Raw genomic sequence first — 13385 nt, 5'->3', positions numbered from 1 at the left:
ACGCTCGCAGACGTCGGGCCGGTTTCAGCGGCAGCTCTATGATCGCTGGCTGAAGGCCCAGATGAGGATGCGCGTACGGCATGTCTTGTGTGAGTATTGTTTGTAGCACTAATGACATTTTTTACTGTGAAACGGTCCTATCTACATAGGCTTCTTAACTAACAACAATTTACTTTGTTCTTGACAGCACACTTTGGCAGACGGCAGCCCACCGAGTCCCGGGTCGACGCTTGGATCAGGAACCAAGGCTGGAAAAGTAACGTTCCCAGCGCGGCCAGCGTTCTGAAGGACTGGAGACCAGTGGGTTCGGTGGACACTGCCATGGACTCTAGCCACATCCAGGAGCTCATCCACAACCAGAAGTGGAAGGGACTTGTGGTGATGGACATTGCGGGGAAGGGGAAGGGAGTCTGCGCCACCCGGCAGTTCCAGGCTGGTGAGGTGGTGTGTGACTACCACGGGCCGGTAGTCACAGCCACTGAGGGCCAGCGGATTCACTCATCGACGAAGGAAGAAGAATCTGGCTACATGTTCTTCTTCCGGAACAGCCATAAGTCTGAGTGTGCCTGTCACCCGGGCATACAGCCTTTTGGCCGGCTGATTAATCATTCCCATAAGAAGGCCAACCTCCGGCCAAGACTGTACAGCCCAGCCGTCGGGGGACAGGATGTTATTTTGCTTTTGGCCCTGAACAGGATTAATGTTGGGGAGGAACTGTTGTTCGATTATGGGGTGCAGAGGAAATCGTTCAGGGGAGAGGGACTGAGAACCATTGAGAACATGTAGTTAATTTTTGGCAAGATCATCATTTTGATTGTTTGCTACTCTTCCCAAAAGTGATGTGGGTAGATTATTCCACCATGCAAGGTCGGGCAGATTATTCATTCATCAAATTTAAAGCTCTTAATTTCTAATCAATTGGCCCAAGTACATCCTGATTGCACTGTACTATTTTCTTGTATGCAGTTTTTATGTGAAATAACTCTTTAAATGTGAAATAAAGTGACACTTTTCTAGTATAATTGTTTTGGGGTTTTTTTTGACAATGTATAAAGTTTAAGACCTTGTCGTTGCCCCAAGTATTACAGTAGTTTAAGTGCGACCCACAGGTCACTTACTCAAGCGGTTAACATCAACATCTGAGATGAGGGGTAACAGACTTCGGAAGGGCCTGACAATCTGTACGGATGCCTAGAATGAGGTCTGTTTGAGCTCCTACCTCAGGCTATAAAGCCAAATTAAGCATCAAATTAAAGCACAACATTTGTGGTCCACACAGAGACCAGACACATGTCAATAGCCCCAGCAGTTTTAGAGTAACCCTTCAAAATATTTGGAGCATTATAGACTGGGCCACTACCTATCTGATGCATGGCACACTGACCTGTAATACACCGCAAATACACCAAAGCACGTGACGAACTGAAACACACAGCCCGTCTACTCAAATAATCACGCTTTTATTTTACAGTTTGCAAGGGAATTAGCAGGATAACCTTAGCAAAATCACAGAGGTCAAAGCAATGACAGACAATATAAAATGTACACAGGCAAATAAAGCTGACAACCTACAGTATTTGTGGAGCATAAAAACATGATGACCGTTTTAAGGAAAAATAACCTCAATTATTTTACCAGTGCGACCCACAGGTTACTTACTGAAGCGGTTAACATCAACATCTGAGATGACGGGTAACAGACTTCAGAAGGGCTAATTATGATATATATAGTTGATATACAATTAGAGTATTAAGCTTGTCCTAACTTATATTAAATTATAAAGTTATTAAACTTATATTAGACATATTATATATATGATGTTATTTATCAAAGACATTGAGCACTAAACAATGGAGATGACAATTGGAAATTCAACTAAAAGTAAGTAATAAGCAGAAGAAAACAGGGAACAGGGCCACACAGGCAAGTTAGCTGTAGTTGTGAGCAAATTACAATGATGCAAATATTTTTAATCCAACTATTTAGTTACAAATTCCTCAGCCTGGGAGTCATCAGCATTTGAATCAAGCAGGTCAGTTACTCAAGTCGTTAACATCGGCTTCTGAGATGAGGGCTATTGTTTCCTTGATTGCTGTTTTTCACCTCTCTGCGATGCACATGCACGGCTACCCATCCCCCAACTATCTGCCAGCGCAACAATTAGGCTGAGATCAGGTAAACAGAGTGACTAAAATAAATGTATTAAACAACCAGTAATGCCGAGCAATACACCAAAATATTCGGAACATTATACACTGAGTCTATCCTGCTAATATTAGTAGTCACTGTATGTCAATTTGTCTGTGTCACAACAGTACGGATTAGAACAATATATGGTACCATCAGTAATGCTATCTGGGCCCTTTAAGGCTGGCTCGCTCCAAATAGTGAGCGAGTGCGAGAGTGGGTTAGAGCAAGGCGGCGGGGAGGGGGGGCAAATTCAGGCAGAAATTTCAGGGTAAAAACGGCGAAATCGAAATTGGATCATACTGCCAATATTGCTCAGAATCGCTGCAGCTTTCCGATGGTATGCGGGCCGTTGCGGTTGCTTACCGTGACCGACACATAAGAAAGCAAACATTATTTATTATCATCCTATGTATGTTAAATTATGATCTTCCACATTAATCAAGAGATTGTAAAACGGACAATATTACAGCTCCAATAGCTTATATTAAAGTCACCCAAGAGTCACAACATGGTTTTGAAATGGCAAAGACAGACAGAAATTAAATGTATATAAGCAAGCAACATAAGGGATCCGTTGTTTGGGTAAATTATATTATAGTATATACTATATATATGTGGTGTGGTGGCGAATTCGTGCAGAAATTTCGGGGTAAAAACGGCGAAATCGAAATTGGATCATACTGCCAATATTGCTCAGAATCGCTGTAGCTTGGTATGCGGGCCGTTGCGGTTGCTTACCGTGACCGACACATAAGAAAGCAAACATTATTTATTATCATCCTATGTATGTTAAATTATGATCTTCCACATTAATCAAGAGATTGTAAAACGGACAATATTACAGCTCCAATAGCTTATATTAAAGTCACCCAAGAGTCACAACATGGTTTTGAAATGGCAAAGACAGACAGAAATTAAATGTATATAAGCAAGCAACATAAGGGATCCGTTGTTTGGGTAAATTATATTATAGTATACTATATATATGTGGTGTGGTGGCGAATTCGTGCAGAAATTTCGGGGTAAAAACGGCGAAATCGAAATTGGATCATACTGCCAATATTGCTCAGAATCGCTGTAGCTTGGTATGCGGGCCGTTGCGGTTGCTTACCGTGACCGACACATAAGAAAGCAAACATTCTTTATTACCATCCTATGTATGTTAAATTACGATCTTCCACATTAATCAAGAGATTGTAAAACTGACAATATTACAGCTCCAATAGCTTATATTAAAGTCACACAAGAGTCACAACATGGTTTTGAAATGGCAAAGACAGACACAAATGAAATGTATGTCAGCAAGCAACATAAGGGATCTTTTGTTTGGGTAGATTTATATTATATTAAATAGGCTACTATATTTTTGTGGTGTGGTGGCGAAATCGTGCAGAAGTTTTATAACTGCACTATCGATTTATCACCTTATTTAGAAATAAAAATTCAGTTCTTATCCTTTTTAAAAGTTATATTGTTTGAAACTGTCTTCCAGTGGAAGTGTCCCTCAGAGTGACACCGGGGGTGGAGTGGGGTGGGATGGGGTGGGCGGGGCTACGAGGGGGCGGGGGGGCGGTCAGAATCGTATATTAAGAGGAGACCTCCGCATGTACAGTCACTCTACCTCTGCTTCCAGCGAGACAAGAGCTCCAGATTCTGCTCAAGATTTCATCTTTTGTTGAACAACTCGTGAAGAATGGCTTCCAAGGCGTAAGTAATTACGATCAATTTATTATTGCTTTTGAATGTGTAGAAACTGTGTTGTTCATCTTTGTATGTAGTTTACTGACACTGCTTAAGTCTCTTAAACTGACTACAGTACTATTGTTTAAACTTAAATTGCATCCACTACAAAACTAAAACAATATTTCGAAGCAACTTTTTTTAATTACAAAAACTCATCTTTTTAGAAAGACATTTTATAGATTCTCCTATTTAATCTCTTTATTTTTACTCTGTAGCACTTTCAGATTGCTAAAATATAAGGGCTTATATTGCTTGATATAAATGTAACTACAGTCGAACCTCGTTACAACATACCCCGTTTATAACGTTTACACCAATACAACGTTCAAATTTCGATGTCCCGAATTCGCGTATTGCATTATTCCATTTGCCGGTATCGCTTAGAACATACACCTTTACAGCGTAAACTTCGATATAACGTATGATTTTCAGAGGAAAATAGGCAAACTGACCATCGTTACAACGTACAGCCTCATCTTCCCAGCGCGTGCACAATTCAGAATCGGCTGTTGCCGGCCATCTACATCGCTTAGCAACGCGCCTAACTGTATGAACCTATCCTCACGAAGCATTCCACGCCGGCCGCACTTCTTGCATGCAGCCCCCGTTCCATTCATTTTGAGGGACCTGGTTACAACATACTATGGTTATAACGTACAAATTCTTAATGTCCCCCGAGGTACGTTGTAACGAAGTTCGACTGTAATTAGTAAAAATCTTTTAGTAGTTGTGATCATGTAGTTTACTAATTACTTTTCTCAGTCTGGGACCCATCAGGATGACAATAGATATGCAAATGTTATTTATCCAAACCACTGAGGAATGAACAATGTTGATGATGATGACTGGAATGGGTCCTGAAAATCATGAATTAAATCTAATCTTAAGTAACACTTCCTTGACTGTTACATAAAACTGTTAATTGTTTTTTTTTGTTGTTGTTTTTTTATATCCGCAGTACTTCCAACAGGCATTTCCTGCTCTGCCCCGTGTGCAAGAAGACACAGGCAAGCCTCTCGGTGCATCTGACTAGGGTGTGCATGAAGAGATCTTCGAAAGAAGCCATCCAAGAAGTAGTGGAGAAGGCAAAGCAGGATGCGCTTGAAGTTCTGCAGTGGGGCAGGGTGTTCAGCTACAGGCACCTGCGAGACATTATGGATGATGCTAATCCTATGAGCAGGTTGGTGGGAAAACTCTTCAGTCTTTTTTACACATCTCGCTTCGTTTCTTCAGTATGACATTTACTAACAGTTTTTTTTATTTACTTATTTATCTGAAAGGATGATCCAGGAGCTGGAGCGTCGCCACATGGTGGTGCCTGACACCCCCTCCCCAGCAGTAGCGGCGCAGACCAGCAGTGTTCCTGTGATGGCTGGTACAACCGTGCAGCGACCGGAGAGCTCGGCGACTGAGCAGTCGGAGGACGCAGTCAGTGTCAGCAACGGCGAGATCTTTCAAGTGTGAGTATGAGTGTCTCGGATTTGCAGCTTCATTGATACCTTTTGCTTTTGCTTGTGAGCCAATTGAAGGTGCAATTTTAAGACGAAATATGTTTTCCACATGGCAGTACCCGGGAGGTGCAGTGGCCACAGACCTCCAGGCACATGATGCAGGAGAAGGGACTGCACCGGAAACATTCTCTGGACCATCCCCTCCTGAAGGGCTTCGCCGCATACTTGGAGAAGGATCTCCTGATTGAGAATTTCAAGCAGACGGTGAAGTCTCCCATAAAAGTTCACTATATTATTTTTTGGAGCTTTATATCTACGCAATATATTCATTAAGTAATGCCGATTTTATTTTCCAGGTGGAAAACGTCAGCAGGTTCATGTTTTTTGTGAACCCTGAAGAGCCATCCCTTGAATTTCTGAGGGAGAGGGAGAGGACGAAGCTCTTCTTTCGGGAGCTGACTGAGGCTGGTCTCTCCAGGCAGACTCAGGTCAACTACATGAAGAGCCTGAAGAGGTTGGTAGCATGTAGATTTTTAACAGTATATTGTAGGTTTGTGTTGTATTGTCGTATCTGTTTTCTTCAAGGAAGTTCAGTCCTCCCACTATTGTCATGGTGGCATGTACAAGTTTATGTACATATGGATACTTACATACATGTCCTTCCTCTGACAGATTCCTCAAGTACCACACCGTGGCCACCGACCTCCGGCGTGACAACATTGCCTTGTGGAATGAGGCAATGTTCTTCGTGGAGTACCTGGGCTCACTCCAGCAGAGCTCTGCAAAGTTGGTGAGTAAGGAGATGACGCAAAGGAGGTAAGTTCAACTGTCAACACCCGTTAAATTCCATATTATGATTTGATTATACATCTCCTCTACTGTGTTTAACACACTCATGATGTTTTTTTTTATCTCCCTCACTGCTCCTGGAGTGCACTGCATGGAGAAGCAGAGCCATTTTACATTGTGAGCACATTTTATTAAAATGTGTACTGTATTGATTAGGATTGACAGTAATTGAATTTTCTTCTCCCACCCACATAGTCATGTCATTCTCACGGGGATGAGCCCAGAGAAGAGTCCAGAGGACTGCTGGGCCGTGCTGAGGGCTGCCAAGAACGACTTCTTGGCAGTCCTTGGCAAGGTGTATCCGGAGGAGATGCCCCTGGAGTGTGCAGAGTGCTGCCTTGTCCTCTACTACCTGGAGGCCACGGTGATTCTGAAGCATCTCCAGCCACCAGGCGTGGTGGAGCACATGACCGTAAGTGTTGTATTCTTTTTGTCTTCACTTTTCCTTTTTGCCGATACTCTTATTTATCAGTGGGACATCATTGTATTGTGTAGGTCCAGGAGTGGATGACCAGGAGCACGTCCGAGGCCGACCATACGGTGATTGTGGTGAAGGAACACAAGACGTCGGCGCAGCAAGCGGCCACGTTTGCATTGTCCTCTGAGGAGGAGACGGTAAGTATATCAAGTTTGATAAGATTTATTTCATAGTTTATTTCAAGAGCAGCGATTTAATCTGTTTTCCTCTGCCAACAGTGGTTCGACATCTACTTCACCCAGGTACGGCCACAGCTCCTGAGCTCCAAGAGGAGCCGGACGACACTGGATGACCTGGGAGGAGACAAACGGTTCTTCGTCTCCACCGCAGGCAGGCCGGCGTTCAACGCTTCGAATGACCTCAACCGGCTGCACCAAAAGTGAGCTGATCGTCATGATTAATTCCCCCTATAATATGTTCTACATACGTGTTGTGTGAGACGTATTAATAAATGTATTTTTGTATTTTAGATACAAGCTGGATCCAGTCACCTACCAGACGGCCCGGCGCATCTTTGAGACGGCCACCAAGGACTTGACGGACCAAGAGAAGTCCTTGGTGGCCGATTACCTCACTCATTCCACTGCGACGGCTGACGAGCACTACCGGATGAAGCAGTCGCGGAATGTGGTGCTGGCCAGTAAGCTGCTGAAGAAGCTGGCAGGTGACTCAAGGTAGGCATGTTTTCTGTTTGTCAACACACTTACCAACATCAAGACACACAACCAAAGCCCTCACCACTGAACACTAACCTTAAACGTTTGTGGGTTTTTTTTTATTTTTTTTATTTTTATATTTATCTCAGCGCTGACTCCGCAGAGGAAGGACCCAGCTGTTCTGCCCGTGGTGCCGCACGGGATGCTGCCCCGGCATCCAACCAACAGATGGATGTCCAGGCAGCGTTCGATCAGCTCCTTCGGACCCACCCCGTGACCCTGGATGGCGACATCCCAGACAAGACAGCACGCTCGCAGACGTCGGGCCGGTTTCAGCGGCAGCTCTATGATCGCTGGCTGAAGGCCCAGATGAGGATGCGCGTACGGCATGTCTTGTGTGAGTATTGTTTGTAGCACTAATGACATTTTTTACTGTGAAACGGTCCTATCTACATAGGCTTCTTAACTAACAACAATTTACTTTGTTCTTGACAGCACACTTTGGCAGACGGCAGCCCACCGAGTCCCGGGTCGACGCTTGGATCAGGAACCAAGGCTGGAAAAGTAACGTTCCCAGCGCGGCCAGCGTTCTGAAGGACTGGAGACCAGTGGGTTCGGTGGACACTGCCGTGGACTCTAGCCACATCCAGGAGCTCATCCACAACCAGAAGTGGAAGGGACTTGTGGTGATGGACATTGCGGGGAAGGGGAAGGGAGTCTGCGCCACCCGGCAGTTCCAGGCTGGTGAGGTGGTGTGTGACTACCACGGGCCGGTAGTCACAGCCACTGAGGGCCAGCGGATTCACTCATCGACGAAGGAAGAAGAATCTGGCTACATGTTCTTCTTCCGGAACAGCCATAAGTCTGAGTGTGCCTGTCACCCGGGCATACAGCCTTTTGGCCGGCTGATTAATCATTCCCATAAGAAGGCCAACCTCCGGCCAAGACTGTACAGCCCAGCCGTCGGGGGACAGGATGTTATTTTGCTTTTGGCCCTGAACAGGATTAATGTTGGGGAGGAACTGTTGTTCGATTATGGGGTGCAGAGGAAATCGTTCAGGGGAGAGGGACTGAGAACCATTGAGAACATGTAGTTAATTTTTGGCAAGATCATCATTTTGATTGTTTGCTACTCTTCCCAAAAGTGATGTGGGTAGATTATTCCACCATGCAAGGTCGGGCAGATTATTCATTCATCAAATTTAAAGCTCTTAATTTCTAATCAATTGGCCCAAGTACATCCTGATTGCACTGTACTATTTTCTTGTATGCAGTTTTTATGTGAAATAACTCTTTAAATGTGAAATAAAGTGACACTTTTCTAGTATAATTGTTTTGGGGTTTTTTTTGACAATGTATAAAGTTTAAGACCTTGTCGTTGCCCCAAGTATTACAGTAGTTTAAGTGCGACCCACAGGTCACTTACTCAAGCGGTTAACATCAACATCTGAGATGAGGGGTAACAGACTTCGGAAGGGCCTGACAATCTGTACGGATGCCTAGAATGAGGTCTGTTTGAGCTCCTACCTCAGGCTATAAAGCCAAATTAAGCATCAAATTAAAGCACAACATTTGTGGTCCACACAGAGACCAGACACATGTCAATAGCCCCAGCAGTTTTAGAGTAACCCTTCAAAATATTTGGAGCATTATAGACTGGGCCACTACCTATCTGATGCATGGCACACTGACCTGTAATACACCGCAAATACACCAAAGCACGTGACGAACTGAAACACACAGCCCGTCTACTCAAATAATCACGCTTTTATTTTACAGTTTGCAAGGGAATTAGCAGGATAACCTTAGCAAAATCACAGAGGTCAAAGCAATGACAGACAATATAAAATGTACACAGGCAAATAAAGCTGACAACCTACAGTATTTGTGGAGCATAAAAACATGATGACCGTTTTAAGGAAAAATAACCTCAATTATTTTACCAGTGCGACCCACAGGTTACTTACTGAAGCGGTTAACATCAACATCTGAGATGACGGGTAACAGACTTCAGAAGGGCTAATTATGATATATATAGTTGATATACAATTAGAGTATTAAGCTTGTCCTAACTTATATTAAATTATAAAGTTATTAAACTTATATTAGACATATTATATATATGATGTTATTTATCAAAGACATTGAGCACTAAACAATGGAGATGACAATTGGAAATTCAACTAAAAGTAAGTAATAAGCAGAAGAAAACAGGGAACAGGGCCACACAGGCAAGTTAGCTGTAGTTGTGAGCAAATTACAATGATGCAAATATTTTTAATCCAACTATTTAGTTACAAATTCCTCAGCCTGGGAGTCATCAGCATTTGAATCAAGCAGGTCAGTTACTCAAGTCGTTAACATCGGCTTCTGAGATGAGGGCTATTGTTTCCTTGATTGCTGTTTTTCACCTCTCTGCGATGCACATGCACGGCTACCCATCCCCCAACTATCTGCCAGCGCAACAATTAGGCTGAGATCAGGTAAACAGAGTGACTAAAATAAATGTATTAAACAACCAGTAATGCCGAGCAATACACCAAAATATTCGGAACATTATACACTGAGTCTATCCTGCTAATATTAGTAGTCACTGTATGTCAATTTGTCTGTGTCACAACAGTACGGATTAGAACAATATATGGTACCATCAGTAATGCTATCTGGGCCCTTTAAGGCTGGCTCGCTCCAAATAGTGAGCGAGTGCGAGAGTGGGTTAGAGCAAGGCGGCGGGGAGGGGGGGCAAATTCAGGCAGAAATTTCAGGGTAAAAACGGCGAAATCGAAATTGGATCATACTGCCAATATTGCTCAGAATCGCTGCAGCTTTCCGATGGTATGCGGGCCGTTGCGGTTGCTTACCGTGACCGACACATAAGAAAGCAAACATTATTTATTATCATCCTATGTATGTTAAATTATGATCTTCCACATTAATCAAGAGATTGTAAAACGGACAATATTACAGCTCCAATAGCTTATATTAAAGTCACCCAAGAGTCACAACATGGTTTTGAAATGGCAAAGACAGACAGAAATTAAATGTATATAAGCAAGCAACATAAGGGATCCGTTGTTTGGGTAAATTATATTATAGTATACTATATATATGTGGTGTGGTGGCGAATTCGTGCAGAAATTTCGGGGTAAAAACGGCGAAATCGAAATTGGATCATACTGCCAATATTGCTCAGAATCGCTGTAGCTTGGTATGCGGGCCGTTGCGGTTGCTTACCGTGACCGACACATAAGAAAGCAAACATTCTTTATTACCATCCTATGTATGTTAAATTACGATCTTCCACATTAATCAAGAGATTGTAAAACTGACAATATTACAGCTCCAATAGCTTATATTAAAGTCACACAAGAGTCACAACATGGTTTTGAAATGGCAAAGACAGACACAAATGAAATGTATGTCAGCAAGCAACATAAGGGATCTTTTGTTTGGGTAGATTTATATTATATTAAATAGGCTACTATATTTTTGTGGTGTGGTGGCGAAATCGTGCAGAAGTTTTATAACTGCACTATCGATTTATCACCTTATTTAGAAATAAAAATTCAGTTCTTATCCTTTTTAAAAGTTATATTGTTTGAAACTGTCTTCCAGTGGAAGTGTCCCTCAGAGTGACACCGGGGGTGGAGTGGGGTGGGATGGGGTGGGCGGGGCTACGAGGGGGCGGGGGGGCGGTCAGAATCGTATATTAAGAGGAGACCTCCGCATGTACAGTCACTCTACCTCTGCTTCCAGCGAGACAAGAGCTCCAGATTCTGCTCAAGATTTCATCTTTTGTTGAACAACTCGTGAAGAATGGCTTCCAAGGCGTAAGTAATTACGATCAATTTATTATTGCTTTTGAATGTGTAGAAACTGTGTTGTTCATCTTTGTATGTAGTTTACTGACACTGCTTAAGTCTCTTAAACTGACTACAGTACTATTGTTTAAACTTAAATTGCATCCACTACAAAACTAAAACAATATTTCGAAGCAACTTTTTTTAATTACAAAAACTCATCTTTTTAGAAAGACATTTTATAGATTCTCCTATTTAATCTCTTTATTTTTACTCTGTAGCACTTTCAGATTGCTAAAATATAAGGGCTTATATTGCTTGATATAAATGTAACTACAGTCGAACCTCGTTACAACATACCCCGTTTATAACGTTTACACCAATACAACGTTCAAATTTCGATGTCCCGAATTCGCGTATTGCATTATTCCATTTGCCGGTATCGCTTAGAACATACACCTTTACAGCGTAAACTTCGATATAACGTATGATTTTCAGAGGAAAATAGGCAAACTGACCATCGTTACAACGTACAGCCTCATCTTCCCAGCGCGTGCACAATTCAGAATCGGCTGTTGCCGGCCATCTACATCGCTTAGCAACGCGCCTAACTGTATGAACCTATCCTCACGAAGCATTCCACGCCGGCCGCACTTCTTGCATGCAGCCCCCGTTCCATTCATTTTGAGGGACCTGGTTACAACATACTATGGTTATAACGTACAAATTCTTAATGTCCCCCGAGGTACGTTGTAACGAAGTTCGACTGTAATTAGTAAAAATCTTTTAGTAGTTGTGATCATGTAGTTTACTAATTACTTTTCTCAGTCTGGGACCCATCAGGATGACAATAGATATGCAAATGTTATTTATCCAAACCACTGAGGAATGAACAATGTTGATGATGATGACTGGAATGGGTCCTGAAAATCATGAATTAAATCTAATCTTAAGTAACACTTCCTTTACTGTTACATAAAACTGTTAATTGTTTTTTTTTGTTGTTGTCTTTTTATATCCGCAGTACTTCCAACAGGCATTTCCTGCTCTGCCCCGTGTGCAAGAAGACACAGGCAAGCCTCTCGGTGCATCTGACTAGGGTGTGCATGAAGAGATCTTCGAAAGAAGCCATCCAAGAAGTAGTGGAGAAGGCAAAGCAGGATGCGCTTGAAGTTCTGCAGTGGGGCAGGGTGTTCAGCTACAGGCACCTGCGAGACATTATGGATGATGCTAATCCTATGAGCAGGTTGGTGGGAAAACTCTTCAGTCTTTTTTACACATCTCGCTTCGTTTCTTCAGTATGACATTTACTAACAGTTTTTTTTATTTACTTATTTATCTGAAAGGATGATCCAGGAGCTGGAGCGTCGCCACATGGTGGTGCCTGACACCCCCTCCCCAGCAGTAGCGGCGCAGACCAGCAGTGTTCCTGTGATGGCTGGTACAACCGTGCAGCGACCGGAGAGCTCGGCGACTGAGCAGTCGGAGGACGCAGTCAGTGTCAGCAACGGCGAGATCTTTCAAGTGTGAGTATGAGTGTCTCGGATTTGCAGCTTCATTGATACCTTTTGCTTTTGCTTGTGAGCCAATTGAAGGTGCAATTTTAAGACGAAATATGTTTTCCACATGGCAGTACCCGGGAGGTGCAGTGGCCACAGACCTCCAGGCACATGATGCAGGAGAAGGGACTGCACCGGAAACATTCTCTGGACCATCCCCTCCTGAAGGGCTTCGCCGCATACTTGGAGAAGGATCTCCTGATTGAGAATTTCAAGCAGACGGTGAAGTCTCCCATAAAAGTTCACTATATTATTTTTTGGAGCTTTATATCTACGCAATATATTCATTAAGTAATGCCGATTTTATTTTCCAGGTGGAAAACGTCAGCAGGTTCATGTTTTTTGTGAACCCTGAAGAGCCATCCCTTGAATTTCTGAGGGAGAGGGAGAGGACGAAGCTCTTCTTTCGGGAGCTGACTGAGGCTGGTCTCTCCAGGCAGACTCAGGTCAACTACATGAAGAGCCTGAAGAGGTTGGTAGCATGTAGATTTTTAACAGTATATTGTAGGTTTGTGTTGTATTGTCGTATCTGTTTTCTTCAAGGAAGTTCAGTCCTCCCACTATTGTCATGGTGGCATGTACAAGTTTATGTACATATGGATACTTACATACATGTCCTTCCTCTGACAGATTCCTCAAGTACCACACCGTGGCCACCG

General features: G+C 43.1%; 1 protein-coding gene across 1 annotated transcript; it reads left to right on the top strand.

Annotated features, from left to right (window-relative positions):
- The first annotated feature begins 5791 nt into the window (after positions 1-5791).
- Positions 5792-12928, top strand: LOC140583157 (uncharacterized). The gene is made up of 12 exons (XM_072707793.1): positions 5792-5898; positions 6057-6350; positions 6429-6645; positions 6729-6848; positions 6930-7090; positions 7182-7375; positions 7666-7764; positions 7863-8394; positions 12192-12413; positions 12514-12693; positions 12801-12857; positions 12919-12928. Exons 2-12 carry the CDS (start codon positions 6280-6282, stop codon positions 12926-12928), a joined length of 1863 nt encoding a protein of 620 aa, XP_072563894.1. The 5' UTR covers positions 5792-5898; positions 6057-6279.
- Positions 12929-13385: the final 457 nt, after the last annotated feature.

This window comes from Paramormyrops kingsleyae, chromosome 25 (assembly GCF_048594095.1).
Source record: "Paramormyrops kingsleyae isolate MSU_618 chromosome 25, PKINGS_0.4, whole genome shotgun sequence".
Classification (NCBI taxonomy): domain Eukaryota; kingdom Metazoa; phylum Chordata; class Actinopteri; order Osteoglossiformes; family Mormyridae; genus Paramormyrops; species Paramormyrops kingsleyae.
This window is presented reverse-complemented; position numbering and strand designations above follow the sequence as displayed.